Genomic DNA, 19,858 nt, shown 5'->3' on the forward strand with positions numbered 1-19,858 from the left:
CAACGCCTGTAACGTCACTATTTCTACATCGAGTAATTCCTTCCAACATGCAAAGGAAAACTCTCTCACCAGGGTCCATCTCACATGCCCTGGGACACCCCACTGTAGGGAAGAGCCCTTGGGGAGACCAGATGAACTGCACAGGAGTTGTGGGAATGACAGGACAATGAAAATCAGAAAGAAGAGAAAAATAGAGGAAGACAGGGTGAGATACAGGTCCATAGCTTGCTGCCATTAAAGAACTTCTAAATTGAGGAAGAACTTGTCAGAATAACAATTACTTCAGCTTCTGGCTAAATGTTTGTGCATCTGCAGAGAGGTCCAATGAGGAGGAGACACACTAACTCTGCCTTTCAAGGTAAGAGGTCAGCTAAGACTAATGTGTTTGCTCGTCTTCTTAAGGAGGAGCTATCCAACCAAACTTGTAAAGGAGTGCTTAAAATGATACATTTTCTTTTTCTTCCGTTGACTACTGTACGCCATTTGTCTTTTCGCAGCCAGGAGAAAAAGGGGGTTGTTTTTCGTTTAAAAATGTTTTGAGTTCCACTACAGTCCATCACGTCACCTTTTTTCTGAGACCTGGTTACCACTGTTAGTGACTGGGGAGAAGGCTGCCAGAAGTAGGTTGGAGGTAATGAGCCCACGATGGCCCCATATGTGGCTTGATGAGGCCCTGACCTGATCTCTGGAGGGTGGGCCACAGATGCCACAGTTGAGGGGGTCAGAATCTTTTATAAGTTTCCAAGAGTTACAAGGTCTTCAGGCCTCCTCCAATTCCTTTCCATCTGTTCTTTCTGCACTAATCTTTTTTACAACTCCATGTTCTCATTAAACCTAGATTACAGTCTCCATTATAGGTGAGCAACCCTCTTGCTTTCTTGTGCCACAGACAGCAAGAACTACTAAAAGTGTTTAGCAATGACTCACTCTCTTTCTCTCCTATACACACACAGGCACCTCTTCCTTATTACTATTCTACTTTTCTACTTCCTGGCACAATTACCAAAACCAGAATTCATCAATCATACTGAATACATGGCAGGTCCATGCAGAATGCTGCTTTGACTCAGAAAGATAGATTTTACATAAAGTCAAAACAGACAAGGCTGCAAATGGCTTTGAGTCAGAAATTCATCACTTCTTCACCAGAAATGTTTCGGGTGCAAAACAGGCAAGCTGCTTGTAAAGGCAAAGACAGTATTTCTCATCTGGAAGTGCTTGTGGGTATAGGATTGTGTACATGGAAAAAGTCTAGAGAAGCTCTCATGGAATCTTCTCGTTCCACAGACGAGGAAATGAAGAGATGTCAGGTGACTTGGCTGAAGTCACACAGCTAGTTACCACACAGCTCTCACTAGTACTGGGTCTCTTGGCTTTCCCCATCCACATTCTTTTGAACACAGGATGCTCCTGGTGATGTGGGGCACTGTGATTTGTTATCTTCTGTAGATGCTTTGTTCCTTATTTCTTGTTCGGTTGGTTATGTTGGTTACTTGTTGAGACTGAGACAGTCCATCCTCGTCTTTTCTTCCATGGTGACTCGACTGGGATTCTGGGAAATAGAGGTACGCACAGCCGGGGCAGCAAAGGGAGAAAGCAGCTAAAACGCGACCCTTCCAAGCATTTTCACTCATGATTCCGACTCTGCAGTCATACAATATCATAGAATTAACGTGTATTCCATTTTAGTTCTCGTAAATTTTGCATTGGTTTCTTGAAGAAAATAAAAAAAAAAAAACGGTATTAATTGTGAAAATGTTCCTCGTAGACCTGAAATCTCTCCCAAAACATCTTCTGCTCATTCTTTTAATTTTAAAACTTTCCTTTAGAGTGAGATATAAAATAATGAAACTAATTCGGTGGGGGAGGGAGGAGGAAGAACATGTTTTAACATCTGGTTTTGATACTCCAAACTAAAAATACTCCCAAAGTCTACATCCTCCCTGGCCCAATAGCTGAGCAAGAAATATAACAGAAAAAAGGTAGTTCTCTTTAGTATTTTGCTAACTTCATCCCAGTCTTGTCTAAGACAAACAAACAAAAAAATCACAGTGCTTTACAAAAATTTAAATTTTAATATTACTTTATCTTACAATGTATTTTCCCAGTTAGCTTTCTTACCTTTAACAAAAATCCAAATAGCCATAGTTTTTCTAATAAATTTCCTATATGCAACTGAATTTTCCTCCATTCAACCCAAATTCAGTGATGTCATCAGCTTAAGCTCAGACCTCCTAAACCACTTGGCTGCTTCCACAACTATTATAATGATTCTAATGAAAAAGAGAATGGGTTATTAAAGAGAATGCTTCAGTTTGTTTTGTTTTGTTTTGTTTTTTTTGAGACGGAGTCTCGCTCTGCCGCCCAGGCTGGAGTGCAGTGGCTGGATCTCAGCTCACTGCAAGCTCCGCCTCCGGGTTCACACCATTCTCCTGCCTCAGCCTCCCGAGTAGCTGGGACTACAGGCGCCACCACCTCGCCTGGCTAGTTTTTTGTATTTTACTACAGATGGGGTTTCACCGCATTAGCCAGGATGGTCTCGATTTCCCGACCTCGTGATCTGCCCACCTCGGCCTCCCAAAGTGCTGGGATTACAGGCGTGAGCCACCGCGCCCGGCCAATGCTTCGGTTTTAAATCACATTTTCTTCGGAGAAATGGAAAAAATGTTAAAAAATACAAGGAAAATGAAGAAAACACATCAACTTTGAATAAAGGTTTCCATTTTAAAAGTTTATTTCTTAGGTATACTGAAGATCTAGAATTAAAAACATATGAAGTCCCATTGCTTTATTGAAGCTTAGCAAGAACACCTTTACACAAGTCTTGACCCTGTCTTTGTTTTCATCAAAATATTTTTAAAGGGCACACACACCCACATACCACGGAAAAGCAAACATCTTTCCAAGAAGCAGTTGTATCTGATTGTTATACATGTGTTCCTTCCATCAGTCATTTTCAGTGTCACCTACAATCCAGTATCTGAATGATGGAGGCAAGAAGCATTCAGGTTCAACAACTGCACAACCCCCAAATGGCTAAACTAAGGCAGGAAAATTGAGTTTTCTATTTCCAGATATTTCATATTAGAAGTAGAATAATAATAAAGATAAAATTATTGATAATCATTCAGAAGAAATACTCCTTTAGAGCTTCAAATGTATTTTCTTCTCCAGAGAACCGTGCCACATGGTAAAGTGAGAAAACAGCTCTTATAAAAGAGATTTCAGGGTAGAAACCTCCAAATTTGAAGTTATCTTTTTAATAATTTTTTTTCAAGACAGGGTCTCACTCTGTCACCCAGGCTGGAGTGCAGTGGCACAAACATGACTCACTGCAGCCTCCATCTCCCTGGGCTCAAGTAATACTCCCACCTCAGCCTCCCGAGTAGCTGTAACTTGTTATTATTTTTTTTTTTTTGTAGAGAAGGAGTTTCACCATGTTGCCCAGGCTGGTCTTGAACTCCTCGACTCAAGCTATCCTCTGCCTCTCTCTTCCAAAGTGCTAGAATTACAGGCATAAGCTACCACATCTGGCATAAATTTTTTATATTAGAACAGTTTTAGATTTTAAAAACTGAAATGGCAAGGCTGGGCGCAGTGGCTCATGCCTGTGATCCTAGCACTTTGGGAGGCTGAGGTGGGAGGAATGCTTGGGCCCGGGAGTTCGAGACCAGCCTGGGCAACACAGCGAAACCCTGTCTCTACAAAAAATACAAAAAGTAGCCAGGCGTGGTGCTACACACCTGTAGTCCCAGCTACTCGGGAGGATGAGGTGGAAGGATCGTTTCAGCCCAGGAGGTTGAAGCTACAAATACATTTTCTTCTCCAGAGAACCTGCCACATGACAAAGTGAGAAAAGAGCTCTTACAAAAGAGACTTCAGGGTAGAAAGAACTTGGTGAGCCAAGTTCATGCCGCTGCTCTCCACCCTGGGTGACAGAGTGAGACCCTGTCTTATAAAATAATAATAAAATTAAAAAATAAAAATCCAAAGATAATATGCAGAGTTTCCATATACTCCATACTCAGCCTTCCCTATTATTGGCATCTTGTATTAGTATGCTTGTAACAAGTAGTGAACCAATATTGATACATTTACACACTTCATTCAGCTTTCTTTAGTTTTTCCTGAACATCTTTTTTCTGTTTCAGGATACTACATTATTTTTATTTTATTTATTTTATTTTTTGAGACACAGCCACACTCCGTCACCCAGGCTGTAGTGCAGTGGCACAAAGATGACTCACTGCAGCCTTGACCTCCTGGGCTCAAGTGATCCTCCCACCTCAGCCTCCCAAGTGGCTGGGACTACAAGTGCCCACCACCATGCCTGGCTAATTTTTTGTATTTTTAGTAAAGATGGGGTTACGCCATGTTAGCCAGGCTGGTCTCGAACTCCTGGCCTCAAGTGATCTACCCACCTCGGCCTCCCAAAGTGCTAGGAATACAGGTGTGAGCCACTGCACCCGGCCAGGACACCACATTGCTTTTAATCATCATGTCTCCTCCGGCTCCTCTTGACTGTGGCAGTTTCTTAGACTTTATGCTGACCTTATTCGTCTTGAGAAGAGCTGATCAGGTATTGTGTTTAATGTCCCTTGACTGGGATGTATCTGATGCTTTTCTCATGATTAGATTGGAGTTAAGAGCTTTTGCGAGGAAGACCACAAAGATAACATTTTCATCATATCATACCAGAGAATAAACTATCCCCATAAATTATCACTGTTGATATTGACCTTGATCACCTTGCTGAATTAGTATTGTCAGATTTCTCTAGTGTAAAGTTACTTTTTTCTCCCCTTCCATTCTGTTCTCTTTGGAAGGGAGTCACTCACTGTGTAGTCCACACTTAAGGAGTGAGGAGTTAGACCCCACCTCCTTGAGGACAGAACATGCCCACAACTAACTTGGAATTCTTTTGCACCACGGATTTGTCTATTCTTCCTCATTTATTTATTTATTCAATCATTTATTTACATCGGCTTGGACAAATGACTATTTCATACTCTGGGATGTCATTGGAAACCACAGGATAGATTTTGTTGCTTTGCTCTGGGCATGAGGAGCTCTTTCGGATGGCCTCTTGTCCCTCTGGCATACCCCCTTCGCTGTGGGCTGTTGCTCCTGCTGTTTGAGGGCTTCCTTACTTGCTGACATTACAAGATGCTCAGGCTCATCTTGTATATTTCCTGTCCCTGTCCTGGACATTTCTCCAAGAAGTCCTAGTTCTCTTTATTGGAGAATGGTATCAGAAACTAAGATCTGGGTGCCAGGTGTGCTTACTTCTAAGACCCTCTCAGCTGACAAGCCAAGATATAGTGTGTGTGTGTGTGTATATACACACACACATGTATACACACATATGTATATACACACATATATGTATACACACATATATGTGCATATACGCACATGTGTGTGCATGTGTGCGCATATGTGTGCACATGTATGTGTGCATGCACATGTATGTGTTGTGTGCATGTGTTCATGTGTGTGCATGTGTGTGCGTGTATGTGCATGTGTATGTACATATATACATATATACACATACGTATATGCACGTGTACATGTACACACACACTAACCCTTTGAAACACACATCTGTAATTATTTCCATATGCAACCATCCATATCTATCTTAAGCTATTTCACTTTGATACTCATAAGTTTTATTCTCAGCTGGGATACAGGGCAGGTGGGAAATGGGGAAGCCACTAATGGAACTTAAAAGAAAAGGTACCAGTTTACAGATTTTCTTACATTTCTGTCTAATCTAAAAACAGAAATTTATTGAAAGTTAATATAATAAATTTATGTTTTAAATATACTTGAAAACTTTGCACACAGTGACATGTAAAGATCAAATTCAAAAAAAGTCATTCTCTCTCTCACTTGAGATACAGATTTATCTGGAAGCTTCCAGTCATTTATTTTCTTACCTGTAAAATGAGAATAAAGAGCTTCTCATCCCAGCCTGAGAACTTATAGTAGGTATAACTGATAATACTCTGCCATTCAGGAACAAATATGTAGAAACTATTTTAGTTTTAATAAATGTAGACTCTGTCCCCTGGAGGAATAAGCTCTAGCTAATTATGTTTTTCAGGCAACTGTAAAATGTTACATTTTCACACAATTATATTCATAAAGTATTGTGATCTTGACAATTACTATTCATTTATAACACTAAGAAGTTATTTCTGTCTAGCAAACTGGCATTCCTTACTCATTTTAAAGTCCTTAACATATCCAAACAACTACCAGTACATCCTGAGATTTATTCTGCAGCACAAGGGAGCATTGAGAGACACCTGGTGCTCCTTCACAACAGACTGTATGTAGAATTCCCCACCCCAGAAAAAGGGGAAAAAAAGAGAAAACATCTCTTCAGGATTTGTTTTTTAAAATAACTTTTCTTATCCTCAGAAGACTGCACAAATGGCATTAATATACTAAGGCATATTCCCAAACTTCCAAGGATACAGTTTAAACATCTGCTGTGATCATATAGTTTATTGAATTATCAGAAAATGAGATATCAAGAGTAAAATTACCCTTTGAAGGAGCAAAATGTGCCCAAGGACCTCTTTAATTTATTTACAGAAACTATCATTCATCCATAAGTACTCAACACTTTTACATGTCATTTAATTCACCAGTCTAATCTCTTTCTTTGCAGTGAGCACTCAGGAGAAAGTCATGTTTGAGGCCACAAATATTTCTTCCAAATTCTGTCAATAGTTCCTTCTTCCTCATTATTCTAGTTCAAAAATGAAATATCTAGGGTATAAAAACTACAATTTCCCAGGTAAATACTCAGATGGCATATTGTTCAATCATATTGAAATTCCCATCTTTAATAATTTCAAAAAGTCTGAAGATACAAGAAGAACACCTGTTTCATTCTTTCACAGTCTCCAAAAAATATCTAATAAGTTATTCTATAAATAAATCACTATGCTGATGTAACTTTGCACCAACCCTGCAATTTCCCAATGGCTGCCTCAGACTCTAACAGAAATAAGACAGGAACTGAACTCATTCTGAGCAGGGTGGGAGACCAGAACAGGAGGGAAGATTAGAGGAAAGGAATGAATAATTAGAGCTCAAAGTCAAAGTGAGGCTTTAAAAACCTGTATCTGCAAGGTGTCTGGGGGATGAATTGAGGGAGACCTGTAAGCAGTCGCCGAAGACCACTGCTTCAATTAAGGAAATCCAACGCTGTAAAAGAAGGCTCTCAAACCCAGCTGACAGAGGTCAATGCTCCTCCATCCAAGCTCTGCAATAATTACCATATTGAATGCAGTACTTTAGCACAAATAGGTAAAATACGGAGGAATCAATAAAGTTTGATTTTTAGATTCTCAAATTTAAAAAAATCTGAACAACTGTTGGAGGAAGGGCTGCCTAAATGTACCCCTAGAAAACGATGCCTCATCAACTCCTTCTCCTCGAACTAAAACCCAGGGGTCTTTCTGGTACCAAACACCAAGAATCACGGCCAAAGAAGCCAGTGTGCAGTCTCAGAGGACTGTTATGCTCCTCAGAAACAGGTCTTTTGTATGCTCTGGGGCGGGGGCGGGGGGGGGATGTCACATTACGTGAAAACTGACAAAAGTCAGGGAGGCATAGCTGCCAATAGACAGGTACGGTAAGAAACGCACAAAGCAGAGCTGGCTTTATTTGAAAGCACTTTGCCAGGCTTCACACCAACCCAACTTCATGGCAGTCTGGTCTCTCAAGGGACTATGAAGGAACGTTAAGCAAATATTCACTTGGAGACGTATCACTCCCATCTACAGCACTCCAAGTCACTGGCAGAGATCTCAATGGAGGGCAAGGCTCAGGATTTCATCATTAAGCTTGCCTTTCAATCTCTTAACTCAGAAATAGGAGGGCTTAATAATCTTTTCATCCTGACTTAAGGGAGCTAATCCTATTAAGGGTTTAGCATGCCTGGGAATTTACCTGCTTCACTGTAGGTCTAAGGATTTGAGGGTACTTGGGTCATGTCACAGAAGACACAGGAGCATCTCTGCAGAACCGGTCTCATGTTTGAAAGCATCCCTGCAGCGTACAAGATTAACAGGCAAGGGGCTTTGAAGCGCTCGGATAACCTACCTGCCACTCTGGTCTGAGGTCCACGTAACTGATCGCCCTTCGGGTTTAGTTTTGTACCATATCCTGATAGCATGAGGAAAGTCAGTAGCTGTCTGAGCCCCTGTCTTCCTGATCTGTAAGCTCCAAGTGTCAGTGTCAAAGAGGAGTTCCCCACAGCCAGGAGCCTGGCTGCAGCGAGCATAATAGTCTAATTGCTCCCTCCAACGATTTGCAGGCAAAGTCACAAGTTCACGTACAATCTGATTCCTGAGCTCCTCAGAAACAACTGTGAGCTTGGGAGACCTTGTAAATTTTTCCATACCTGGCACAGCAGCAACATCCACCTCCTCGACTTTTAACACAGATAAATCACAGCAGTCCAACACTAGCAAAAAATCCTCACTCCCATGATTCCCTGTGTCACAGCAGTACTTTGAGCTAGAAATCCCAGAAGCATGTTCCTGGTTGTCATGGTTACCATCTTTATCAGAAGTATCTTTTTCACCTTTACTACAAATTGCAAAATCATCATATTCCATTTCAGATGAGAAGGTCCTTGCATTTGTCACAGGAACATGGCAGGGCTCAGGCATCCCAAATTTGCAGGCTTTGTTTGACTTGGATTGGCAGGCTTCCTCGATAGAGCTATTCTGTTTCTTGAATCTGTTTCCATCCTCAAGGAAAAGCACTATGGTCCCCTCAATGACTTGACTTTCAAAATCCACATCCAAATCCAGGACATAGTGCTTCACAAGTATGTGGCTGGTGTTGGCCATGAGAGGCAGGTCATCTCCGGCAGGGTCCAGCTGTATGTCCATGATGTGGTTTACTGTTTGAGAGATTTGTTAAAATCTCAGATGGGGTTTCCTATCTGCCTTAATCTTCCAGAATCATAAATAGCTGCTTATCAAAAAACAACTGATGTCACAGATTACGGTTCCACAACTTTCAGTCTCCTGGCAAAAAAGGAAAGCACAATTAGATAAAATTCCAAATAAGACCTAAGTGCTCCCGCAACTGCTGCTCCTGCAAGTTGACCACCATCCTTAAATAATCCCCCAAGTGGTAGATACTCATGGCTAGAAGGCTGACTAATCTTTTTTACTGACATGAAAGAAAGCTGCATTATGGGTTTCTAAAAATATTTCAATTACCAAGTGGAGGGCATGGGCCTCCACAAAGCCAGAAGAAGCATGCTCCAACGAGAAATGTCCTTCTTTTAGAAAACAGCAATTGTTATGCAAAAGTGTAACCCAGCATCACTGTGCCTCTGGTCTTAAAAGACATTAAATGTATCCCTTCTAATTCTGTGCATCAAAAGATAAGTGATTGTTTTTCCACTGCGATTCCAAGTAACAAGTGTGAATGAAGGCTAGATGGCCCCATACATTTTATTCTTTGAGAGTAATAATTTAATACACACAATGTAACTCCAGGGATTAATGTACTTTTCACATTAGGACTGCTTTCATATCAGCACTTCCAGTAAATTACAGGAAAATGAGCCAATTTACCAAGAGTGCATTCTAAGTATTCCTTTGAGATTGTTCATGGAGATTTTTCAAATTTATAGTTAAATACTCAAGGTATATCATTACATCTTAATAGCTGAAAACCCATTAACATTCTGGATAATAGCCTTCTTGTGGCAAGCAAAAGGTCTTCTCACTTGAAAAAAAAAAAGAAGCATGCAAATACCTATAAAAGGAAGGAGAGAAATTAAAATGTAGAAACAGATGTTACAATAAAATGCACAAGTTCTTCATAAAAGTTCTGAATCAAAATGTATTCTTATTGTATACTAGCAATCTGGCTAAAAGAAAAATTATTTGAAATTATTTCAGTCCCTGTTGTGTACCTGATTTCTTTCAGCATATGCTCTTCTTTTTTTATTCTTTTACCAAAACCAAAAAAGAAATGGCAGGGGAACAGAAAGAAAAACTCTGACAGAGTAGATATATTTAAAATAATTTTTGTATTTCTAAATATCAGGAGGCATTCTTTCAACAACTACAAAACACCATTACTTGCTTGAATTTTCAAGTAAATCAAGCCCTCCCTTTGTATCCTAACTCCTCCTCACTTCCCTACCAGCTTTATCTGCATCTCTACCAGACCCTTTTCTTTTATTTCCTTTCCTTCTAGAATCTCACTCTTGGTTAATATCCCATTGATTTTCACTTTATACCTCTTCACAGACTATTTCCTCTTCAAAATCTCACCTAACCTTAAACATCCTGCCTCCTGCAGCCTTGTACAATTCAGTTTCTATCTACTTTTCCAGTCATAGAGGCGACATTCCCCTGCATCCCTGTCCTCTAGCCAAAGGGCCTACTCAAAACACTGCTCCCTGAAGAGGACTTGACTCTAGGCCTCTGTGCCTTTGGGACTAACCCATGTGCTGGACGTGGAGTGCTCCAGCTCCTGCCCTCCCACCTCCACCTGCCAAATCCTGTTCTTCCTCCATGTCCCGGTTTAAGTGCAACCACCTCCTGAAACCCTTCCCTGGTCCTTGCTCCTCCCCCACTGCACTGTATGTGGCACACTTTCAGTGCAATAGGAGTAGAGAGAAATCAAGGATGCAAAGAATAGTTTGAATTTACTTTATGGAGAAGCTGGTATTTCCCTTGGTCCTAGAAAAGTCAATGAGCACAGGGGATAAGCCAGAGTATTTTCTGTCCTGTCATTTTGAATAATAACCTTCAATAAAACCATGGCTATTTCTATGTAATGAGAAACAGTGATCTTAAAACTTCATTCTGATGGTGGCTGTGGCTGCGAACATACAGTATTTTGTTGATTGGGCAACTTTTAAAAACCTTGTTTGATTAAAAGCCCTGAATACACACATGCTCCACCACACAGAAGGAAAACAGGCATCAGTTGAGACAAAGGTCAATTTAGTGGCTGGCTAAACTATCATGTTCAGAGAAAAACAGTGCAGCACTTTTAACATTATAGATACAATTATTTATTGTCCAACTCTAACAGATTCCTAAATTCACTTCTAAAAGTTTGTATAATTTAGGCATAAAACATATTCTACAGAACAGTTCTCACCACTTTTGTTCCTGGTGGCAGAGAATGAGGCTGTCCTAGAGCCCTACCCACTCAAGCCTGTTAGCAGAACCACTGTTACGAAAAGCCATGGCTGGCTTTCCAGTGGGTAACCACGGCCGCCTCTAAAATCAATGTGTCTTAAGTGATGAAACGTTTGTCACCTGACTGACAATCCATTGGTTCTCTTTAGCGGATTCTTCCGCATACTCTCCATAGAAGCAGTTCTAACACCTTTAACTTTCCAATTTCATGCTTGTTGACTTATTCTCAGCTGAGGATTTGGCCCCCTGCTTTGCTGAGAATCTAATTCCAAATCTCTGCAGCTCGACCATACCTCAGAGTATCATTAGCTCTTCACAAGTACTACCTTCTCTTGATTCAGAGGGAACAATATCCCTTCTCACCAAAGCTTGTTTAGTTTATTCTGCCCCACTGAATCCCAACGTCTGGGGTTTTGAGAGAGCCAAATAAATAGCTCATTCCTCTTCCATCCAGATTCTGAATGTAGCAAAAAATAAGATATGGCAAAGGCAGACCGAAATATCGCCATCACTACTGATGAAGGCTAAACTGGAGAACATGGCTTACTGTGAGAGCCAAAGGTAGCTGGAAACTGAATCCCAAAATTAGGTTTATCAACATGGTCACAGGCAATGCTGGATCAAATTAAAGCTTCCAGGAGAGGTGGCCTCCCTCAGGTAAGATTTAAGGCCTGGAGGAAGAGAGAATGGCTCTCTGTGGTCAGGATTGTTGCCCAAAAGCAAAGGGAGGAGATGAGCAGAGCACATCCTGTTTCCTCTTCCCAAATTTATCAGACTAAGTCACTCCAGCTCCCTTAGGATAAAGGCACCGGGACCAGGAGTGTTACACTGACTGAACTCCCCCAGCAAGGAAGGAAACATGAGAAGTGGGGAAGAAGTGTTCTCTCAACACCATCGCCTTCCACTTACTTGAAACCTGTTTCATTTGACATTTTTCTCTTGCCAACATTTTATCCCCCTCAATAATTACACCGTGTTCTGAACATTCAAACATCCCTAGGATTGCAGGCTCAAGCAATCCTCCTTCCTCAGCCTCCCAAGCAGCTGGGACCATAGGTGCGTGCCACCACACTCATCTAACTTTTAAAATTTTTGTAGAGATGAGGTCTTGCCATGTTGCCCAGACTGGTCTTGAACTCTTCAGCTCAAGCAATCTGCCCATCTCAGCCTCCCAAAGTGCTGAGATTACAGGTGTAAGCCATCACAACCAGCCTTAGGGTTGCCATCTTTTTTTTTTTTTTTTGAGACAGAGTCTCGCTCTGTCACCCAGGCTGGAGTGCAGTGACATGATCTCGGCTCACTGCAAGCTCTGCCTCCCGGGTTCACGCCATTCTCCTGCCTCCGCCTCCCGAGTAGCTGGGACTACAGGCGCCCGCCACCAGGCCTGGCTAATTTTTTTGTATTTTTGGTAGAGACGGGGTTTTGCCATGTTAGCCAGGATGGTCTCGAACTCCTGACCTCGTGATCCGCCCACCTCGGCCTCCCAAAGTGCTGGGATGACAGGCGTGAGCCACCGCACCCGGCCTAGGGTTGCCATCTTTAAAAACAATCAACAACTTCATTTGGCCTACTTTAAGTCATCTTTATTTTATTGAACTTTGGAACTGAAAAATTCCTTAGGGCTTATTCAATCCAACTCTCTAATTTTACAAATGAAGACAGTGAGTCCCAGACAGGCAAAGCAATTTGCTCAAGGTCACCCGGTTCTTTCTGTTTGCCACGAACAGAACATTTTCCACTTGCTGAGGCTTTTCCTGGGAATTCTCATACCCAGGTCTCATGGCCATCTCCTTCATATTGTCTAAGTCATAAGACAAATGTCACCTCTACGTCTCTCTTCCATATCTTCCTTAGACCTTCTTTATCTTCTTCAAGTTATGCAGACTAGTAAGCAATTCTTATTGCAATAGCTTGGGGGGCAAAGGAGAATTTTTAAGCCAGCCCCAGAAGATTCTGAAGAGCACTGCCACTTCTGCATGGTTTCCAACCTAAATTTTGTATAAGTCTATTAGTTGTTGCTTATTTGCCTATGTCTTACTTGTCTTAGATGCATGGATGGCCTAACTCATCTTTCTCTCTGCAAGTACGTAACACTCACTGACGTCAATCAGGGTCACAGCCCCACATTTAGGGAAAAACTGAACTGCTGTGGTTGCAGATGCATGTATGTGGCCACACTGCAAGGTCTCTCTCAGCAAATGGAAACCATATTTCTAAGCAGTCCGTCGACTTCAGCACTTTTGGCTATTATTGTGCTCCAATTCAAAATGCCAGCCTGTCTCACTGAAGCATTTTTCCATTCTCTGTCATAAGCCATAACATATAAAAGTCCCCCTTATAAAAACCAACGGTTAGTTTCCAGTGGCTAACCATTGCTGCATCTAAAATAAGTGTGCTAAAAAAAAAAGAAAAAGAAAATAAGTGTGCTATGTGGTATGTATTTTAAATGCTTGAATGATTGTCTCAGCAGCACCATTAAAGGCTCTGAAAGGGTTAGCGTACAGTAATATTTTTCTTAAGGGGGAAGAGGATCACATACTAAACCGAGCTATGGTGCAGAGAAGAAACTGCTCTGCCATTCTCAGCCATCCAAAGTGGAATGTACCCATTTACGGATGTGGGGTATAACCTCTGTAACGCCATCCCCAATCCCCCAACGAAAAAAAATTTCATTATCCTTTCAAGCTACAAAGCAAGGTGTATCCTTATGACTCTTGAACTTATCCTGGCTCATTTTATAGTTACCTCCATCCTCCAATGCTCTAAAGATTCCTTGTAACTCCTCAATCATTTTTGTGTTCATGACCAGGTTAAGTGGAGTATCCTCAACACAGCAGGTTCTCAATAAATATTTGTGGAATTGCCATCCAAAGGCTTTTGTGATTTCAACGTCTAGTTACTTATACAACAGGGATTCTAGCTTGTGTACTCTATAGTCTAGTGCTAAGTTACTGCTTAACAAACATCTCCCTCCAGACATCTCATTTTTTCTTCTCAGGATACACCTGTGCCTCTTTTTATGCCACATCTTTTTACTTGTAAGCGACTGGGGGAAAAGGAGAACTTATTTTTGCATATATGCTTATTCTACACCACAGAGCACACTGTGAGTAGTCACTAACTATTTAACTCCACCAATCACCTGACCAGAGAATGACAGCTTTCTGCTATTCCATTATTTAGGATACGCCCATTGCTCTTAATAACAGCCAGTGTATTTGCTGAAATACACTGTTTCTGGGCACAATTCTTCACACAATCAAATGCATATAGTCATAGGAACATAGTTCACTACTGTGAAATTCGATAATTTCAGAATTAGAAGGAAAGTTAGAAGTTCAAATATACTGTTTTGTGTTTATAAATGTCACACTGACATACTGTTCTGCAACTTCTTTCACTCAATGGTTCTGAGATATAGACATGCTGATGTATATAAATCTGTCTCTTTTAACTGCTGTTTAATGCTCCCACAGTCATATTCTATAATTTATCCATACATTCCCCTACTGATAGATATTTAAGTTATTTGAAAATTTTCTTCATTACAAATGATGCTGCAATGAGCCTCTTACGCACATCTCTTAGCTGCACATTGCAAGTAAAACGATGTGGCATAAAAAGAGGCACAGGTGTATCCTGAGAAGAAGAAAAGAGATGTCTAGAAATTCTGTTTTGCCTGATGTTAGTATTGTCATACCTACTTTCTTTTGGTTTGCTTTTTCCTGGCACATCTTTTCAATCCCTTTTATTTTTAAGTGCTCTGGACTCTTTTTGCCTTGGCTGTCTTTTTAAAACAACATTTGACTGGCTATTTTAAAAATATAATTATCATTTTTAATGACTGAAATGAATTTCTTTAAATTTATCACAATTACAGTTGTAATAGCACCATCTCAATCAACATGTTTTATGTTTTCTATCTCCTGTGATTTTGTTTCTTAGCTTTATTTTTCTGCTTTTTATTGAATTTTTCTACATTCTGTTTTCCCCTCCACTGTTTCATAACTTACACAATCACTGCCTTTAATATGCCTACTTAAAGTCAATCTCAAACAACCTTCCAAACAAAATAAGGACCTTGGAAAGTTTTATTACCAGTCTCCCCTCTTCCTTACTCCATACCAGCTTCCATATTATTGTTGCTATTATCTTAGTATCACATTGTTTGTTAAAACTCCACCCAACTTTTTTAAAGTCAATATTCATTTGTATTTACAAATATATTCACCAGCTTCCTTACTCATGATAATTTATACATTCCACTCCTTCCTTCTGGGTCCAATTTTATTCTATTTGCTGCATGACAAATTACTTTGTAGCTTCAAATAGCAACCATTTAATTATATTCTATAGGTCATGAATGTGGGTAACAGTCAGCTGGATGAATCTATCTGTTACTCAATGGTACTCAGTTGGAGGACGGACTTGTCTGGAGGGTCTGATGCCCAGAGAGGCTGCTTAAACTTGTTTAAATAAACTTATTTAAATTTAAATAAAGCTTATTTAACACTGAGATCTTGGAATGGTTAGACATCTTCTATGGTAGCTGGCAGCCCCCAGCACGAGCATCCCAAAGAACCAGCTGAAAACTGCATGGCCTCTTCTGACCTAGCCTCAAAGTCAACATGGTTATTATTTCTACCATAGTCTATTGCTTTCAAGAGCAAACTCATAAGGCCAATACAGATTCAAGGAGAGGGGATTAGACTCCACCTTTTGATGGGGGAGTGGCAAGGTATACTGTAGAAAAGCATGGAAGATGGTAATTATTGTTATGGCCATTTTTGGAAAATACAATCTGCCACAATTTCCTTTTTACTTAAGTTTATCTTTAGTAATTATTTCAGGAGTCCACGGGTAACAAATTCTTTTAACAGATGTACGTTTGAAAATGTCTGTATTACATCCTCTCTACTGAGTGATCACTTAACTAAGTGTTGACCTTTTGTTGATAGTTATTTTTAATTAACACTTTGAATATACAACTCCACTGTAACCTGGCATATCTTTTTGCTGATAAGAAAGAAGTTTGTTATTAGCATGCGTTTATTGATATGTATCTGTTCTTTCTCCCTGGTACATGCATGTATGTGGGGTGGATGTGTGTATGTATGTGAGAGAGAGACAGGGAAAGAAAGAGACTCGTGTGTCTGTGTGTGTGTTGTTGTTTCTGAATACCTGAAATGGAAGGGAGATTTCCTCATACTTCAGTGGATCACACTGACCAGAAGCCCACAGACTATGATATACCACGTAATGGTCCAGACCCACAAGTCCTTTTGGTGAAGAAGTTTTCATGAGGCTGAGTGCAGTAGCTCGTGCTCGTAATTCTGACACTTTGGGAGGCCAAGGTGGGAGGATCGCTTGAGCCCAGGAGTTCAAGACAAGCCCAGGTAACATAGGAAGACCTCTCTCTACAAATAACAGTTAGCCAGACATGGTGGTGTACACACCTATAGTCCAGTTACTTAGGAGACTGAGGTGGGAGGATTGCTTGAGCCTGACAGGCCAAGACTACAGTGAGTCGTGATTGCGTCACTGTACTCCAGCCTGAGCAGCACAGCGAAACCCCCTTTCTAAAAAAAAAAAAAAGGTTTTCATGGGTTCTATGTTCACTGTCTGAATGATGGGTTCAATAGAAGTCCAAACCTTAGCATCACGCAATATACCCTGCAACAAACCTGCACATGTATCCCCTGGATCTAAAATTAAAATTTCAGTTGAAAAAAAAAAGAAATCTTCACATAAGATATTCTTCATCGTATAACATTAGAGGTACTGTAGCTATAGATGACCTTTTATTATCCCAGAAGCCCAGAGAGATGATTAAAGACTGAGAGGTTAAGAATATGTGCAAAGAAAGAAGCCCAGATACACAGAAAGCTGGATTATATCACTCAATCAACAAATACGCAGAATCTCTTCCATTCTGTCTTTGTCTAGTAACTCTCTGGACCCCATCACGTCCTCAAGGAAAACATTCCTGACTTCACTGATTAAGTCAAATTCCCCTGTTATTAGATTTTATAGTCGTGTGCTTCTCAGTAGCACAACAAACACAGTTTTAATTTTACATTTAGTTTTACATGTGTCTGTTTGATTATTTAATTAATATTATTCTGCCCTCCCCTTAAATGAAAGGGAGTACCACTTCTGGTAATAGTGGAGTACCTTCTGGCAGACTAATCCTCCCACTGATAGCATTTATAAACTCTAGACAAAAAGACAAAATTTCTGAAGGCCCATGAAAGTGAGCAAAATGCTGACAAGAACTGTAGGGAGCCAACACGTGGAAGAAGGGAATGGCATTGAGCTTCCTGCTTTATAGTTTTTCACCAGAGGGAAAACCCTACTTGGTGCCAGGCAAGGCAGTTAACCCATTTATGCCAGAGGTTGCAATTTTTTCTGTGTGAAAAATCAGACCTTGGGCCCAGCGCGGTGGCTCACGCCTGTAATTCCAGCACTTTGGGAGGCCGAGGTGGGTGGACCACGAGGTCAGGAGATGGAGACCACCCTGGCTAACACGGTGAAATCCTGTCTCTACTAAAAATACAAAAAATTAGCCACGCGCGGTGGCAGGCGCCCATAGTCCCAGTTACTTGGGAGGCTGAGGCAGGAGAATGGTGTGAACCCAGGAGGTGGAGCTTGCAGTGAGCTGAGATAGCGCCACTGCACTCCAGCCTGGGCGACAGAGTGAGAATCCGTCTCAAAACAAAAGAAAAAGAAAAAGAAAAATCAGACCTTGGAGATGACCTTGAGCAGCAGGATATAAATAACTGCCACAAGCTTAGCGTTACAATAATGGAACACTAGGCATAAATGGGTTAAAACTAAGATTGAAACTTGAAGGGTTTTTTTTGTTTTTTTTTTTTGAGATGGAGTCTTGCTCTGTCGCCAGGCTAGAGTGCAGTGGCCCAATCTCGCTCACTGCAACCTCTGCCTCCCAGGTTCAAGTGATGCTCCTGCCTCAGCCTCCCCAGTAGCTAGGACTACAGGCGCCCACCACCACGCCCAGCCAATTTTTTGTATTTTTAGTAGAGACGGGGTTTCACCATGTTGGCCAGGATGGTCTCAATCTCCTGACCTCGTGATCCACCCACCTCGGCCTCCTAAAAGTGCTGGGATTACAGGCGTGAGCCACTGCATGCAGCCGAAAACCTAAAGTCTTACTGGCTGAAGAACGAGAAACTAGAGTTCAAGACCAACACAGCAGCTGGAGAGAAAAGAAGGAAAACTTTAGGAAAGGTGATGTCTGCAAAGCAAGAGTCCTATATTCTGTATATAAACTCTGCCCAATTCCCTAATTGTCCCCTGAACCATACATGTATGGGGGAGATCAAACGGCCTCCTTAAGGCAAAATGAACTCAACTAAACTGAGATTTTGACTACTCTCCACAGCAGCAAAGGTAAAGTTAGAAGTCTGAGTTCAGTCAAGTCAATTGTCTGTTAATACAAAACATCAGTATTCTTCAGAGGACCATAACAGAATCCAGAGTTTCTACAAAGTATCAATTACAATGTCTAAGATAAAATATAAAACTAGTAGACATAAAAGAAATAAGAAAACATGACTCAAAGAAAAAGCAATTAGTAGAGACCAACCTGAGTGGACTCAAATATTAGAATTAACAGACAAAGATTTTAAAGCAGCTATTCATATTATAATTAGGCAAAAACGCTGTAATACATGAACTAAAAGGAAAACTCAGCAAAGAAATAGGAATTACTTTTTTAAAAAGGAAAAGAAAATTCCAGAACTGAAGAATACTATATTTCAGATAAAAACTTCACCGGATGGTTTTAACAGAAGATTAATGATTACAGAAGACAGTCAGTGAACCAGAAAATAGTTACATAGAAATTATCCAGTGTAAAGAACAGAAAACTGTGAAAAAGAATGAACAGGTACTTTTGGGACATGTGACTGGAGTCCAAGACGGACAGGCAAAAGAGAATGTGGTCCCAAAAAATACTTTAAAAAACAGTAAGCAGTGAGCACAACCGGCACCTAGATCTTGTTTCTAAATACCATTTTCCAACACAAGGAAACAGCCCTCCTTGGAGACATGGCTGACTCTCAAACTGGACAGGGAAAACACAAGATGGGTCTGAAGCATCACATGGACCCTAAAGTAGAGAAGAAATCAGACAGACAAACAGCAGAATTGGCCACAGGAACCAACCTGAAAGAACTTTGAATGCCCAAAGCTAGAACAATTTGAGTAAGAAAATAAATAATGGTAGTATTGGATTAAACCCCAATAAAATGAGTATCTGTCTATTCTGATATAAACAAACACTTACATAACCATTTGTTTACATTGGTTGAATAAATAATCATGAAGGGAGAGGCTACATCGTCCTTATGGAAGAATTCCAAAACTCGATGTAGATATTACCTCTTCAAAGACATAGAACTTAATTCCCTTCCCCTTGAATATAGGCCAAACTTAATTATTTGCTTCCAAGAAATAAGGAATGGAAAAGAAAAAATATTATGTTTACAGCAGAGAAATCTGACAGTTTAATCAAGTTGAATACCACCAGTGATAAGTCATATTGGTATCATTATCCTCTGGTATGACGCAATGAGTAGGGTACCCTACCTGTGTCGTATTCCTGAAACCTCAGTGTAAGCATGACGAAACAT

General features: G+C 40.6%; 1 protein-coding gene across 4 annotated transcripts in view; it reads right to left on the reverse strand.

Moving 5' to 3' along the window:
- AOPEP (aminopeptidase O (putative)) overlaps positions 1 to 19,858 on the reverse strand; it is a 380,108-nt gene that overhangs the window by 335,595 nt on the left and 24,655 nt on the right. For all 4 annotated transcript variants that reach the window (XM_023185255.1, XM_023185257.1, XM_023185256.1 and 1 more), the window contains exon 2: positions 8,125 to 9,059. In XM_023185255.1, the coding sequence (XP_023041023.1) occupies positions 8,125 to 8,921 (797 nt within the window). In that variant the 5' untranslated portion in view covers positions 8,922 to 9,059. The remainder of the gene's footprint in view (positions 1 to 8,124; positions 9,060 to 19,858) is intronic.

Source organism: Piliocolobus tephrosceles, chromosome 14 (assembly GCF_002776525.5).
Source record: "Piliocolobus tephrosceles isolate RC106 chromosome 14, ASM277652v3, whole genome shotgun sequence".
NCBI lineage: Eukaryota > Metazoa > Chordata > Mammalia > Primates > Cercopithecidae > Piliocolobus > Piliocolobus tephrosceles.